This window comes from Lissotriton vulgaris, chromosome 7 (assembly GCF_964263255.1).
Source record: "Lissotriton vulgaris chromosome 7, aLisVul1.2, whole genome shotgun sequence".
Taxonomy (NCBI): Eukaryota; Metazoa; Chordata; class Amphibia; order Caudata; family Salamandridae; genus Lissotriton; species Lissotriton vulgaris.
This window is the reverse complement of record NC_141695.1, coordinates 1,051,461,617-1,051,478,604: the sequence shown is the minus strand read 5'-3', so window position 1 is coordinate 1,051,478,604 and position 16,988 is coordinate 1,051,461,617. Positions and strand designations below refer to the sequence as shown.

Sequence of the window (16,988 nt, the reverse complement as noted above, 5' to 3'; positions counted from 1 at the left end):
GAGGGATACGCCTACCTTTTGGAACTGCCATGAAGCTCCTGGTGACTTGGCACACATGTTTTTTCACTGTTCCCTATTGCGATCATTTTGGAGTAAAATATTTACATACATTCAACAAGTACTTGGAATCACACCTGTCCAAGAATTCATATAAGTCATTTTAGGTCCTCTGGAAACACAATTGCCGGACATTCATGACAGACAATTGCTTGATATTATGCTGACATTGGCGTGCAAAGTCATTCTTTACAACTGGAAAAATTTTTGACGAAGTCAACTTCAAAATGTGGCTGGAATGGCTTTCATTTTTAAGAGGGGCAGATAACCCTGCACTACAGTCAGCCACTTGGAGGCCCTCAAACAAAAAACTCTGGGCATCCCTGGATGCGTCATCCTCCCACTTTGAGCCACCATGAAATGCATCTCAACACTCGGCTTTCCTAGACAGAATCTAGGTGGACTTGTAGTGTTTGCTTTTGTTTTTGTATATTTACTGTATATTCTCTGCTACACACACAGTGTGCCACGTCTGGGTAAACCAACTACTATTGCCATATAGATACACCTGCCCTCTCTCTTCTCACCTCTTCCTTCTCTTCTCCTCTATCTTTTCCCTTCTCTACCTCTCTTTCGCTTTCTCTCTCTCCCTTTTCTTATCTTCTTCCCTTGATTTGCTTTTTGATTATGGTAAGTGTCATGATACCAAGAATTTGTTCATTTGCACCTTTAAAGATTTATTGTATTGTCTTTATTTTTATCTTACTCTTCAATAAAAAAGATTTGAAATAATAAAAAAAAAGAATTCAACCAAACCTATTTTGTGGAGTGTGGGTGAATGGGTTCTGGTTAAAAAACCTAGGTTTTCAAAGAAAGGTGTTACTGAGTTCATGGGTCCTTTCATGATTACTAATATTTACAAGAATGTTGTTACCATGCAGAATGGTTGTAAATGGAGCATGTCCAGGCTTGTTACGTTTTCTCATGTGGTTCCTCCTACTTCTTCCTGTTTTGACAGTCCTGCCTCTGCCCCCTCCTCTGCTCGTCGAGGTGCTGTATCTTTTAGGAGGTTTCCACAGAGAACTCATCAAGCTCCTGTACGCTTCAGAGACTATGTCTAGGTTCATTTCTCATGCTCTTATCTTACTGTAAGTTGTACTTATACTTGCACAAGTTGTACTGTTGTGCTTATGTTATTGATTCTTTGTTTTATTGTTCTTTTCCTTATTTCTTTTAGTATAGGGGATGTGTTGTAATGTACATTGCATGTTTCTTTTGGTTTGTACTGTGACATACTGCCATTCCATTTCCTTGTACATTTTTACTTACTCCTCTTGATTCCATGCCTCAGATGAGTCTTGGAGCCCGAAGGAGTTGGCAGAGTTTGAAGACGGCTGTTGGTGATGTTTATCAATAAACCTACTTAAAGAGCTTTACTGGTGTTACAGCATCTTTTAAACAAACACATTGCAGCTCGCCCTGGTCAGCAGATCCAGATGACATGGCAGCCTCCTGTGTGGTACTCTGGATAGGTGAAGAAGGCCCGGATACCACAACTGGCGAGGCCAATCTGGAGCAACCAGGATCATTTCTGTCTTGGCCTCGTACAGCTTCTTGATCACCAAGGGAATGAGTGGAATCGGTGGAAAGGCGTAGAGTAATGTCTCTGACCAGTCTATCCACAGTAGCAGTACGTTAAATAAATGGTCGATGTAGTCCCTATATAATTATATTGGCATTAACAGTTAACCACAAGACATTTCTGATTCAGTTCAACAGGAACACAAATTTATTTTTCATTTTCAATTAAGTATTTAATAAATGCTCTTATAGTTCAGAGTATTCATATTAGTCCATGTGGTTTCAATACACTCATTATATACAATATATACGGTGCTCTCAGTGTAAAAAGAGAAAAAAGGTTTTAAGGGGAAATGGAAGTGGCTGGATGAGTGAGGGACAGGGTAAAGGTGGTGTGACAGACACAATTCAATTATGTACAGTGGAACCTTTACAGCATGATATAGGTCTATAGTTCCCTTAAATTCATCACACATAGGGACAAACAGATTGATTTCTTCAATTCCTATGGTTTGCGTATATATGATAGTCGTATGGTAGTCTACGTTTCGACCCCGGGTGGAGAAGGGTTGTTAGTTCCTCATTGTGGGGTCTTCATCAGGACAAGGTAGCATTATGGAGCACTTAGGAAGCGGCTCAGAATGGCCGATCCAGGGGGGGCATCAAAACACTCCTTGATATTGAAATGAACATGCACTCAATGGGATGGTTACTCTCCCACTGTTGGACAATCTCGTATAGTATGTAGTGAGGACCAATCCGTTTTCTTAACTCTTAGTGAGTTGCTAATTAGACGACTGGAGTGTCTTACTCGCATCGAGGTTCCCTAATGACATTTGTGAGAGTAACCATCTCATTGAGTGCACGTCCATTTCAATATCAAGGAGGACATGCGGTGGTACTGCGGGGGCATGGCTGGAGAGGGTCGCCTCGAAGGGGAGGGAGTAGCCCCTTCGGTCGATTTGCAGCACCCATCTGTCCGATGTGATGGAGCTCCAGTGGAGGAGGTGATGGCTAACACTGCCTCCCACTGGCATCGAATGGGCCTGAAAACTCGGAGGATTTGGAGGCAGATGCTGCGGGGGCGGGTGTGGACTGACCTTGCCGGTGTCCACCAGCACCGCCACAGCGGTTACCACGTCCGCGTTGAGGTTGGTTCTGCCGCTTGTGGCTAGCTGGACTTGTGGGGGCGCCCCCTTCCTTGGCCACGAAAGGAGCGAAAGGCAGATGTTTGCTGGTGTTGGCCGAGGCCCAAGGACTTGGCCGTAGACCTGGAGTCCTTGAAACGCTTCAGCGCACTGTCCGCCTTGTCGCCAAAGAGGCAACGGCCATCAAAAGGCATGCCCATAAGGGAGGCTTGGACATTCCCCGAAAAGTTGGCGGACCTCAGGCAGGCATTGCGGTGAACCGCCACCGTTGTCGCAATTGTCCTAACCAGCGAGTCCGTGGTATCAAGTCCACACCGTATTGAATAGCGTGCTGCATCCCGTCCCTCTGCTAGGGCTTGGGTAAGCTTTGCCTGGACCTCCACCGGGCATAGCGGCAGCACTTCCGCAACGATATCCAACAGAGAGTGGGTGTAACGGCCCAAAAGGCAGGCGGTGTTGACAGACCGCAGCCCTAAACTCAGTGAGGAGAACAGTTTCTTCCCAAACTGATTGTACCTCTTGGACTCCCGATCCGGAGGAGCGGTCGGGCATGCAGTCTGGGAGGTAGAGGCCTGGATCACCAGGCTCTCAGGGGTGGGGTGAACGGATAGGAAGCTGGAGTCGCCCGGGCCGGGCGGTGGCGTTGGGCCACGTTCCGATCTATGGGAAGGCCCGTAGAGGGCTTGGACCAGGTGCCCACCAGAAAGTCAGTGAGGGCTTCGTTAAACGGCAGGGGAGGTTCTAAGAAGCATGCCTGCGGTTTGAGCACCTCATTGAGGAGGTTAGTCCTTACGGCCGCGACTGGGAGCTCAAGAGCCAAGGCCTTGGCTGCCCTAGTAAACACCACGCTGTAATCAGCCCCCTCCTCCGTAGTCACGGTAGGAGGGGAGACAAATCCAGTGTCGGGCCAAGTGTCCAGACCACTGGCCTCCCCCTGCTCGTCTGCCCAGTCCTGGCTCAACTGGCACTGCAGTGCCAGAGGGTCCTCAGACCCCTCCCAGTCCCCCTCGTCATTCATCTCCTGAATAAATGATGGAGCCGGGTCATCAGTGAAGGGCTCACCGATCGGCGTCGAAGATGGCGCCGGTCCGACGCCGGATCCGGACCGGGGCTGGGACAAAGGACGATGTCGTCCATGGACTACGTCGGGGGCGACACCCTTGGGGATGGCCCCAGCGGCGCAGGGCCGACTGCCGGGGCTCGAGAAGCTTACGGGACCGCTCCCACCTAGCCTTCGAGGTCAAAGCCTGGCAGTCGGGGCACGACTTGTCATCGTGGTCGCCCAAGACAGTAAAGGCACCGACGGTGGGGGTCGGTCACCGACATCAAGCGGTGACAATCGTCGCAGGGTTTGAACCCCGGCATCCCTACCGGCACCGTGAGTCGAGGAATCGACTCGAGAAGGATTCAAAAGGGATCAAAAAGTTAGTCAAAAATTGACTAGGAGTACTGCTCTTCCCGGATCTGCGCTTGCTGGCGCGGAAAAAAGAAGAACTGACGTCAGAATGCGAGGGCGGCATCATCCTGGCAATCACGATGCCGACGACGAACGCGGAGCCGCAGACGACGCCTACCGACTCGCAGGGGTACTGCTACGGAAAACTTTCTGGATCCAGTCTGACGCCTGGGGATATTCTAAGGTAAGGAATCTAACACTAACCTGTTTCTTTCAGATCTATCAACTTTTACTAATAATACAAAAAAAGCAAGAAAAGCATAAGTGAGGATGTTGAATATACATTCATTATAGAAAAAGAGTTTACTAACATATCAGCAAGAACATGATAGTCGGAAATAGAATACTGGGAGGAACAATGCATCAAATATGCTAAAGCCTCGATTAGTGTCTAAAACTATCCTTCGGCATTAAAATTGCACTTGCTTACTACTGTGGCAGTGCAAACAATATACCTAATTTGGGTCAGATAAAGAGTCCTTTCGTAAGCTTTCTGTCATGAATGGATCTTAAACAGAATGACCAACTATTGCTATGACAGCAGACAAACTGTGTTCTACAATATTCTTTCTGCCCATCAAGAATATTGAAACTCTCAAATGCATATGACATGCTGATCAATTTTATCATTTGTGAGATCCAATGCAGCGCACAATCTGAAACAAGAGCTCACCTCCACACACTGATTACTACAGTAATGACCAGAATATGTACAAATGATGCAAGTATGCTTCATGTATGTAATAATTGAACCCCATTAATAGTTAACTCCAGGATTTTGAGATTCATGGGGTATGGACATTTTTCTAATACAAGGTATGTTTTTTTAAAAAAAGAATGCAATGTGCCATACAGCTTTCTTTCATGCAGTTAAAATGATTTCCCTTTATTCTTTACCTGAGGTTCAAAACCCATGTCAAACATTCGGTCTGCTTCATCCAAAACCACATAGGTAGCTCTGCGAAGGTTTGTTACACGGCCTGGAAAATAAAATAATGATAGAGGCAAAAATAAATTACTTATTACTCTAGTTTCACTTTCTCACAAAACCACTAGGAATATGTAAGTAAATAGCTAGACTAGAAGACCTATTTTCTGGAAGAGCCATCATGCTAATTGTTCACAAAAGTAATTTATTTTACTAGCCGCACATTAGTCAATGTTAGTGACCTTATCTTTGTACAAACTCTCAAACAACAACTTACTACGAATGGCAATAATAAATATATATTTAAATTTAATAAAAAACTGGTTAACTTTAGTAAGAGTCCTCCTTCGAATGTACTCTGGGATTTGCGGAACAAGTACTTTTGATGGAGGTACAGGATTAGAAAAAAAACTAAATGTTACAGCTCTGTACTGAGCTTGTGAACAAGCAGGATGGTCAGGGAAGGGAGCATATAACCAAGAAATGTACGGAGAAAAGTCACAATGGCTCTCGTAAATATGTTATTTTTATGATAAAAACATTTAAGCTCAGGCAACCGTGTACTGAAGCATATGGCCCTTGTATTTATTTTCAAAATCTGGTCTTGCATACCATCAGAGGGCCAGGAGAACCTGAATAAACTCAGAAAACAGCAGTCTCCAAAACACATCATAAACCTAAGACTGAGATGGAGCACGGAGCCACATCAGCCAATATCTGACATCGGTCACCTAGGAAAGAGCATATTACAGATTACAGCGTATGTGTGGTACGTAAATTCCCTATATAACCCAGCCTTCCCTCTATAGCAAAAGCTGTATGACAAACCTTTTCTTTAATCCCCTTGCCCACGTTATTCAGTTTCCAAAAGGACTTTCCTTTGTTTAAATATATTATTCATCACAGCGTTATTCTTTTATATATTAGAAATGTAAAGAAAAGCCAAGCAAGGGTGCAGCAGTTAAATCTTTTCGTGCTTTTTTCAATTATATGTTCCTGTGAACAGTTTACATCTTAATAAGTCACATCTCGTCTCTCTATCAGCAGAGAATATGTGCTACTTAGTTTAAAAACACAAAAAAACAGAAAAATGTGAAACTGTAGAAAAGACAACCAATACGTCGGTAAGAGCATTGCTCTTGGAATTAAGGCATAATTCATCAAATTCATTTATATGTCATGGCATCTGGACCACTGCCATTGGGGGACAATCTTTAAATTCAATTTAAATACATCCACGGAAATGATTACTGAACTGAAAGGCAAAAACAAACGTATAATTAAAAGCAAAACTTTACTGTACAAGTCAGCATGTGTAGCAATATTTCTACTTTATATTTGTTAAAATGTTCACTATGGAAATAAAATATGCTAAAATATAGACCCGATATAGTATCATCCTAAGCATCCAGGTTTCTTCTCATACCACGATTTTCAAAATGGCACCATAACAACTCACCTACCTTTGACGGTTTAAGTCCTGGAAGCCCGGTTCTATTAGCCTTGAAGGGACTTTTTCCACAGAAGTTAAACAATGTCAACAGTTTAGTAAAGGATTTAATTTGGAATAAGATCTTTAGCAACATTTCTCTTAAAGGCATGCAGAAAGTCAACAAAAAAGCCTTGCAAAGCTGTGATATCTCAATGTTATCCTGTAGGTTTTAGTATAAATACATGGGAGATACTTTTACAAAATTAAACTCATTTCAAATAAACAACTCAATGTTGTCTCCTAATGCCCAAAAATCACAATTTCAAGATCTAGAAATGGTGTGCAGCTGAATTTAGTCATTCTCAGTGGCTATAGAATAGGCAGAAAATTATCATACTTACAAATCAAGGTTTCAAAAACTCATGCAATTACACCAGTAACTGCTAATAACCGTGACTAGTTAGCACATTTGGAGCATGGCATGTGCATTTGTATCTGGTGCACAGTCTAATGGCAGATGAAAATAAATGTCGCTGTCACCATGGAGGAGCACTCAGCATAAAACAATAGAGAAGCAGGGTCACCTACTAATAGGAGAGGACTTTTGATAAAGATGAGTATGCTCTCTCAGCGTCAACAGAAACACCAAACTGACCCACGCCTTTGTGTAGAAGACCTGGCAGCATGTACAAGGTACCACTAACGGGAAGTGCCGAGGTGCACCCCAGCAACCCTTAGAGGTTGGCTAGCCTCACCACCACAGAGATTACGGGGGAGTGCCGTTTCTGAATGTAAAACTGTCATAGGGGTTTAGGGAGAAGATTGAGGGATCTTGGTATATTGCATTCAAAGCTCAAAATACCTTCAAATGTGATGAACATTCAAATGGCATATGGGGTGGCTTTTGCCATTTGCATGTTTTTATAAAGGAAGCATGCACAAAAGCTAAATGGATGGGGCATACCTGGCACACAAAAGAAGGTCTACCCGCTACTTATATTGTGCTGGAACTCAGTCAGCACCCACACATTCTACTAGGGATAGATTTGTGCAGATAACCTCTCTGCAGCAAAAACAGTACTGGATTTATGCTGGGTTTTAAGGAGCACATTGGTGTGGTAAAACCCTCGTTCGATTGGTCTTTCTACAGTTTTCTTTAGGAAATGGACTGCATGACATTTTGTGATATAGCCAGATTGGTCACTCCAAACCCAATATGTTCCCCCTTTTCCACTACTCTGCATGTCTAGCAAACCTTTGCGGCACTCCAGGTAAGTAAGATTTAAAATTCAGCATGCTGAAGGAGGCACTTGAATCATCGTTCAGCATGAACAAGGAAAGGTTTGCAAGATTATAAAAAACTGGATACTTTTTAAAATAAAATATCAGATGAAAAAACTCACTGGATTACACTTCTCAGAACTGAACACTACAAAAACACAAAACCTGCATGTAAGCCTGTTAAAACACTACTTCATTACTAAATCATAATAAACCAAATCCATCTCTTAGAGGTAGTATCGGTTACCCAGGTGATGCTGCTGCATTTAGTTTGGTGAACTGTTTAGAAAACCGTAGATGCTATGTTCCTCGTTACCGCATGGAGGCCATCATATCGGAAATCCTGCCTCAAGTAATTACTGATTCCACAGAGTATTCCCTCCCGATTATGGGTCTTGACCCTCAGAATGATTAATAACTGTCAGAATCAGTGTTTGCACATCTATCTCATTAGTTTTTTTTTCATTAAAGGCACTTTTCCTTATTCAGGTTTTACCAGAATATTCATGGCGAAAATAGAATGAAGTTAACGTTTTTTGTATGATTTCTCACATAATGTTTATTTCTGATTTGGTTGAAAATCCTGTTTCCAAAGAATTCAGATTTAGAGCAGGACATGTAAAGAGCTCCTGCCATCATAACATATGATGCTTATTTCAAATAAAATTAGCATATATTAATTTTAATAAAAATTAAAGTACAGTTGACAATTTCTGGAGGTCAAGCAGTAGTGCATGATTACTTTCTGTGATATAAGCTTGTGCATAGTAAACTTGATCACCTTTCTTGTGATTTTTAATGAAACACTTCCACCATTTTAAAAAGGAAAAACCTTAATGAATACCCCCATTAGGATCTCAATTTTCAGAAAGGGACAAAAACGGATTGGTGATGAAGAGCTAGAGGATATTTTTAACATGGCCCAAACAAAGCTTCCTTGTCACCTACATTCAGTTGTTAATGTGTCACTCTGCCCTAAAAACCGAGTAAATTATTATGAGAATTTGAATAACCAGACTAGTACATTATTTAATTATGCTAGTATAACGTTGAATGCTATGATTCTACTCTGTTTTCCTTCCTATTAAAAGAAAAACTATTTCAAGTAGGGCAAATTCCTACATCAGATGGAGATGCAATTACTAGAACTGTGGGTCAAGAGAAATGTACATCATAAACTAAGTAAGAGATCACAGCTTCAAGGAAGATGATGTTACAAAATGTTTTACTATATGCTCAGATGTAGCCACTTTCAAAACTGGTGATAGAAAATAATAAAATACACGGATTTTAACTCACCATTATTGGCTGCCAGCATGTCAATCATGCGGCCAGGTGTGCATACAATAATCTCAGCACCACGTTTAAGTTCAGCAATCTGAAAGATGCAAGAACAGGACTTTAAAAAACAAAGTCTATTCACAAAATATTTCTGGCAAACACCTACCTTCTACAAAACACATTGTGTTCACATTTTATGAAGTTCGTAACATAACTGATTTTGGCAGTGTGGTGGTTATTTGAGATGTGTTAAAAGACAAACATGCTCGCAAAACCGTAGCAGCCCACTCCAGAATACACATGGCACGAGCAGCACCCTGAAAGGAGTCGTCGTGGCTCGGCTATTATTCTCATTTACAGTAGCGAAGCCAGGAGGGTGAACACAATAGAAATGGCGAAACCCAAACAGGTTTAGAGTGTGACGTGTGGCAAGTGGAGAAAAGCTAGGAGAAGACAACAATATCGCGTTCAAGGTTGTGTAGCAGCGAATGGATGGAGTTTTTAACTGCTAGATGGCGGAGGAGTGGTCTGATCACAGGGGACCCCAGGTCTTCGCCTGGTGGTGCCATCAGCCTGAGGCTATCCAAAACAGAGTGCAGTTATGAAAGAGTGAATCCTGGAGCTGAAGCACAGGGCCGCAGCTGCTGGAAATGTCACACGTAACACTGTTTTCGGGCGGGCAGCCACTAGGATCTTATGGAGGATGTAGGCATCTGCCTCTGGGGTGGGGCGAAGGCCGAAAGAAAACAGATGAGATATTCATGGACGGTTGCATGCTGAGGATGTGGTGGAAACGGTGTGCTCCTGTCAGCAGACCAAATGGTGTCGGTATTCCATCTGGTACCCTTGATCTTGATTGGTGCACTAATGGAGGTATATGTATCTGGAGGTGAGCACCGCAATATACCCTTGCGGGCTTGGGCAGAAGTATAAGTAATTGATTGGGCCAGCAAGGGATTTTTTTAATGTTTTGAAACTAGAGACCAGTAAGTGCGGAACTCAATTGAATTGTAAACTCACACTATTCACTCCTCTCATACCTGGACTGTGTTGCTGTTTGTCAAGGCTCTCTGTCAACGGCTCTCTGTCAACGGCTCGCGGAACCCGCTCCGCGGGTCCCGCTTCGGATTTCTCCCTCTGCTTGGCGCTTCTGTGGGGGTCTGAGAGGCTGCAGGGCTGCGAGTGGAACCCGGGACTCACACTCCCAAGAGTCCCGGTGTAAGCGGCCGTATCACCTGGCCCCGCTCTCACTGACCGCCCCGCCCCACCTCCACCAATAGAAAAGAGGGAAGGACCCTATGCTGCGTGGGACACTCCTCTCATACCTGGACTGTGTTGCTGTTTGTCAAGGCTCTCTGTCAACGGCTCGCGGAACCCGCTCCGCGGGTCCCGCTTCGGATTTCTCCCTCTGCTTGGCGCTTCTGTGGGGGTCTGAGAGGCTGCAGGGCTGCGAGTGGAACCCGGGACTCACACTCCCAAGAGTCCCGGTGTAAGCGGCCGTATCACCTGGCCCCGCTCTCCCTGACCGCCCCGCCCCACCTCCACCAATAGAAAAGAGGGAAGGACCCTGTGCTGCGTGGGACACTCCTCTCATACCTGGACTGTGTTGCTGTTTGTCAAGGCTCTCTGTCAACGGCTCGTGGAACCCGCTCCGCGGGTCCCGCTTCGGATTTCTCCCTCTGCTTGGCGCTTCTGTGGGGGTCTGAGAGGCTGCAGGGCTGCGAGTGGAACCCGGGACTCACACTCCCAAGAGTCCCGGTGTAAGCGGCCGTATCACCTGGCCCCGCACTCCCTGACCGCCCCGCCCCACCTCCACCAATAGAAAAGAGGGAAGGACCCTGTGCTGCGTGGGACACTCCTCTCATACCTGGACTGTGTTGCTGTTTGTCAAGGCTCTCTGTCAACGGCTCGCGGAACCCGCTCCGCGGGTCCCGCTTCGGATTTCTCCCTCTGCTTGGCGCTTCTGTGGGGGTCTGAGAGGCTGCAGGGCTGCGAGTGGAACCCGGGACTCACACTCCCAAGAGTCCCGGTGTAAGCGGCCGTATCACCTGGCCCCGCTCTCCCTGACCGCCCCGCCCCACCTCCACCAATAGAAAAGAGGGAAGGACCCTGTGCTGCGTGGGACACTCCTCTCATACCTGGACTGTGTTGCTGTTTGTCAAGGCTCTCTGTCAACGGCTCGCGGAACCCGCTCCGCGGGTCCCGCTTCGGATTTCTCCCTCTGCTTGGCGCTTCTGTGGGGGTCTGAGAGGCTGCAGGGCTGCGAGTGGAACCCGGGACTCACACTCCCAAGAGTCCCGGTGTAAGCGGCCGTATCACCTGGCCCCGCTCTCCCTGACCGCCCCGCCCCACCTCCACCAATAGAAAAGAGGGAAGGACCCTGTGCTGCGTGGGACACTCCTCTCATACCTGGACTGTGTTGCTGTTTGTCAAGGCTCTCTGTCAACGGCTCGCGGAACCCGCTCCGCGGGTCCCGCTTCGGATTTCTCCCTCTGCTTGGCGCTTCTGTGGGGGTCTGAGAGGCTGCAGGGCTGCGAGTGGAACCCGGGACTCACACTCCCAAGAGTCCCGGTGTAAGCGGCCGTATCACCTGGCCCCGCTCTCCCTGACCGCCCCGCCCCACCTCCACCAATAGAAAAGAGGGAAGGACCCTGTGCTGCGTGGGACACTCCTCTCATACCTGGACTGTGTTGCTGTTTGTCAAGGCTCTCTGTCAACGGCTCGCGGAACCCGCTCCGCGGGTCCCGCTTCGGATTTCTCCCTCTGCTTGGCGCTTCTGTGGGGGTCTGAGAGGCTGCAGGGCTGCGAGTGGAACCCGGGACTCACACTCCCAAGAGTCCCGGTGTAAGCGGCCGTATCACCTGGCCCCGCTCTCCCTGACCGCCCCGCCCCACCTCCACCAATAGAAAAGAGGGAAGGACCCTGTGCTGCGTGGGACACTCCTCTCATACCTGGACTGTGTTGCTGTTTGTCAAGGCTCTCTGTCAACGGCTCGCGGAACCCGCTCCGCGGGTCCCGCTTCGGATTTCTCCCTCTGCTTGGCGCTTCTGTGGGGGTCTGAGAGGCTGCAGGGCTGCGAGTGGAACCCGGGACTCACACTCCCAAGAGTCCCGGTGTAAGCGGCCGTATCACCTGGCCCCGCTCTCCCTGACCGCCCCGCCCCACCTCCACCAATAGAAAAGAGGGAAGGACCCTGTGCTGCGTGGGACACTCCTCTCATACCTGGACTGTGTTGCTGTTTGTCAAGGCTCTCTGTCAACGGCTCGCGGAACCCGCTCCGCGGGTCCCGCTTCGGATTTCTCCCTCTGCTTGGCGCTTCTGTGGGGGTCTGAGAGGCTGCAGGGCTGCGAGTGGAACCCGGGACTCACACTCCCAAGAGTCCCGGTGTAAGCGGCCGTATCACCTGGCCCCGCTCTCCCTGACCGCCCCGCCCCACCTCCACCAATAGAAAAGAGGGAAGGACCCTGTGCTGCGTGGGACACTCCTCTCATACCTGGACTGTGTTGCTGTTTGTCAAGGCTCTCTGTCAACGGCTCGTGGAACCCGCTCCGCGGGTCCCGCTTCGGATTTCTCCCTCTGCTTGGCGCTTCTGTGGGGGTCTGAGAGGCTGCAGGGCTGCGAGTGGAACCCGGGACTCACACTCCCAAGAGTCCCGGTGTAAGCGGCCGTATCACCTGGCCCCGCTCTCCCTGACCGCCCCGCCCCACCTCCACCAATAGAAAAGAGGGAAGGACCCTGTGCTGCGTGGGACACTCCTCTCATACCTGGACTGTGTTGCTGTTTGTCAAGGCTCTCTGTCAACGGCTCGCGGAACCCGCTCCGCGGGTCCCGCTTCGGATTTCTCCCTCTGCTTGGCGCTTCTGTGGGGGTCTGAGAGGCTGCAGGGCTGCGAGTGGAACCCGGGACTCACACTCCCAAGAGTCCCGGTGTAAGCGGCCGTATCACCTGGCCCCGCTCTCCCTGACCGCCCCGCCCCACCTCCACCAATAGAAAAGAGGGAAGGACCCTGTGCTGCGTGGGACACTCCTCTCATACCTGGACTGTGTTGCTGTTTGTCAAGGCTCTCTGTCAACGGCTCGCGGAACCCGCTCCGCGGGTCCCGCTTCGGATTTCTCCCTCTGCTTGGCGCTTCTGTGGGGGTCTGAGAGGCTGCAGGGCTGCGAGTGGAACCCGGGACTCACACTCCCAAGAGTCCCGGTGTAAGCGGCCGTATCACCTGGCCCCGCTCTCCCTGACCGCCCCGCCCCACCTCCACCAATAGAAAAGAGGGAAGGACCCTGTGCTGCGTGGGACACTCCTCTCATACCTGGACTGTGTTGCTGTTTGTCAAGGCTCTCTGTCAACGGCTCGCGGAACCCGCTCCGCGGGTCCCGCTTCGGATTTCTCCCTCTGCTTGGCGCTTCTGTGGGGGTCTGAGAGGCTGCAGGGCTGCGAGTGGAACCCGGGACTCACACTCCCAAGAGTCCCGGTGTAAGCGGCCGTATCACCTGGCCCCGCTCTCCCTGACCGCCCCGCCCCACCTCCACCAATAGAAAAGAGGGAAGGACCCTGTGCTGCGTGGGACACTCCTCTCATACCTGGACTGTGTTGCTGTTTGTCAAGGCTCTCTGTCAACGGCTCGCGGAACCCGCTCCGCGGGTCCCGCTTCGGATTTCTCCCTCTGCTTGGCGCTTCTGTGGGGGTCTGAGAGGCTGCAGGGCTGCGAGTGGAACCCGGGACTCACACTCCCAAGAGTCCCGGTGTAAGCGGCCGTATCACCTGGCCCCGCTCTCCCTGACCGCCCCGCCCCACCTCCACCAATAGAAAAGAGGGAAGGACCCTGTGCTGCGTGGGACACTCCTCTCATACCTGGACTGTGTTGCTGTTTGTCAAGGCTCTCTGTCAACGGCTCGCGGAACCCGCTCCGCGGGTCCCGCTTCGGATTTCTCCCTCTGCTTGGCGCTTCTGTGGGGGTCTGAGAGGCTGCAGGGCTGCGAGTGGAACCCGGGACTCACACTCCCAAGAGTCCCGGTGTAAGCGGCCGTATCACCTGGCCCCGCTCTCCCTGACCGCCCCGCCCCACCTCCACCAATAGAAAAGAGGGAAGGACCCTGTGCTGCGTGGGACACTCCTCTCATACCTGGACTGTGTTGCTGTTTGTCAAGGCTCTCTGTCAACGGCTCGCGGAACCCGCTCCGCGGGTCCCGCTTCGGATTTCTCCCTCTGCTTGGCGCTTCTGTGGGGGTCTGAGAGGCTGCAGGGCTGCGAGTGGAACCCGGGACTCACACTCCCAAGAGTCCCGGTGTAAGCGGCCGTATCACCTGGCCCCGCTCTCCCTGACCGCCCCGCCCCACCTTCACCAAGCCCCGCCCATTGACCTTGGATCTACAAATACGGACACCAAACGCAGCGCGGGAGCGCGCGCGGGAGCGACCGGGGCGAAGACCGGGCAAAGAGCGGGCAAAGAGCGGGCCGTTTGAGGCCGTTCGAGGACTGAGCGGACTGGACTGGCCCATCCTCTTTCGCCCATTGTTCCCTATTACAGAGGAACACAAAGCTCAACTCTTCGCCCTCCATCCCACATATCATTTGTTGCCTGGCCTTGCCCCTCGCTTAAGATATGTGCACTAGATTAACCAGGAGTAAGGCCTCTAAAGGTGGTCATCCAATTAGTGGTCCAATGGATGACTTCATTACCCGCACTAATTACACCATTGACCAGGAAATATCCAAGCTTCAAACTCGGGTATCTCTTGAGTTGGCAGCGGCTAGAAGATTGTCTGAAGTTATTGCTACCTCCAAAAAATCCTCCTTGGGCCCCATAGCTGCGGCGGTTACTCCAGAGCGCCCTCCCATTCCCCATTGTATAATTTCACAGGCTGAGGTTCATCCGACCCCGTTCCCACTTGTCCCTTCTCCACACCACGTCCTACAACCCAACCTAGTGGAAGCGAGTGTACCTGCCACCTCTTGCACCCAGAATGTCACTACTATCCTTCCCCCCCCAGTGGTTTTTAATGCCCCTAGTGCTACCCAACCAAACCGGAAGCCTCGCTCTCGTTCCGCTTATTCTCGGAAGAAGGCGAAAGTCGCGGTGTCACAACACTTGGCACTGACGAAAGGCTCAACACCTACTACCAAAGGTGTCCAGCCTCTTGGGAAGCAGCCCCCAACGGAGGGAGGTGGGGCGGGGTCAACCACCGAGCAATCACCTGGTACCTCCATAGAAACTGAAGGTTTACAGATAGATGGTTTGGGTAACAACGATAGGGAATTTATAGATCTGGTATGGGAATCCCTTAAAAAGCTTCTTTCCCCTCTAGATCTCAGACTCTCACGAATCGAAAATAACCTACTTGAGATGGAAAAGAGCATTATTGCTCTGGCCACTCTCGGTTTGAGAAGTCTTGAGAACCAGGGCCTCCCTGTAGCTGATGCTATTCCTCCAGCTCCCACACCACAAGTACACCAAAGTCTGCCCACTATACCTACCACTGCACGCCCGGTCCCCAAACCGAGGACTGTGGCTGTGGACCAAATGTCAACTGCCACAATCCCTAAGGCCCCCAAACGGGCTTCCACCCACTTACCTGCTAACACTAAATCTGGTACAACTCCAAAACCCCAGCTTAGCGAGGAGACTATACCGCCTACCCAGGATTTCCAGGTAAAGAATAACTTTAGAGGGGGTTATATTGACCTTCCCCCGGAAGCCAACGACTTTGTAGTTGTGCTGACGGGAGTTCCCCAGATTAGCAGCGGCCAATATGAGAATCATTGGTCCTTGAAAAATAAAATAATGCATTGGCTTAATGTCAACAGACCTATTCCCAATGGCCGCAGAAGTAAAGTTCTGATGGTGCGCAGAACTTCCTGGGTGGGCCCAACTAGGAAAACGAATGCGGGGGATTGCATAGTTGTAACTTTTGATGATCCACACACGGCTCAGCATATATGTTCGTGGCCCTGCAGTGAAGGGTCCTCTGTCATCCCGAGGCCATTGTCCTTTTTCTATCCCCCACGTTCCATGTATAATCAGACGGACAACTGGTCATTAGTTCATCATCAACCAAGGAGAAACCGCCATAACCATCAGGTGGATTCTCTTTCACATTGGAATGGTTTCCCAATCTCAAATAGATTTGGAGGCCTGGAGGAAGTAGATTGACTCTCCAGGCACTCTGGTTCCCACATAGCGGGTAATGTACTATCTTTGCCAGCTCATGGGCGTTCCGATTCCCTTTGTGTAGGCATCGAATCCTTAGTCACTGTCCATCCCTCTGGCTTAGTAAGAACATCATATAGCCCTAGTTCTGAGGGGGGGTCGATAGTTACGAGCAGCGCAGATCTAGCTGAGCTGACTGATCTGGGAGCTTTTAGCCCACAAGGTAGGGATGACCAGTTGGCACCTTCCCACATCTTACCCAAGGCCCCCATCCAGGCCACACTATCTGTAGGAACCCAGCCTGAGGGAATTATGGTCCCTACAACCTCCCATAAAATTTCCCAAGATGAGCCCTTAGAAAGGTTCCCCTTAGTGGCTGTGCCTATACCATCTGCATCTGCTCACTCTCTCAGCCAATCTACCATAGCTGTACCCCCGTTAAAGATTGTAAGCTGGAACGTGGCAGGGCTAAATCGGAACTTTGATAATCCAGAATGGAATGTGTTCATAGAGCCATTTGACATTTGTATCCTGCAAGAAACCTGGACCCAGGAACCAAAATATAGAGTAGGATTTACCACCTATTTTGTCCCAGCTCTCCAACAAAGGGGTTCAAAGGGTCGCCCGTCTGGAGGCCTTTTAATATGGGTCAGCATTGCTCTGGGTCTAAAAGTGAGCCATAGGTCCACACACTCTCCCGACCTGCAGAGGATCTCAATACATTGCCAGGGGGGAAGGAT

The 16,988-nt window shown here is 49.2% G+C and overlaps 1 protein-coding gene across 1 annotated transcript in view; it reads right to left on the bottom strand.

Moving 5' to 3' along the window:
- DDX46 (DEAD-box helicase 46) overlaps positions 1 to 16,988 on the bottom strand; it is a 970,300-nt gene that overhangs the window by 324,839 nt on the left and 628,473 nt on the right. The window contains exons 12-13 of the mRNA XM_086931496.1: positions 9,123 to 9,201; positions 5,080 to 5,162 (exon numbers count right to left, since the gene is read on the bottom strand). Coding sequence (XP_086787622.1) covers positions 5,080 to 5,162; positions 9,123 to 9,201 — 162 coding nt within the window. The remainder of the gene's footprint in view (positions 1 to 5,079; positions 5,163 to 9,122; positions 9,202 to 16,988) is intronic.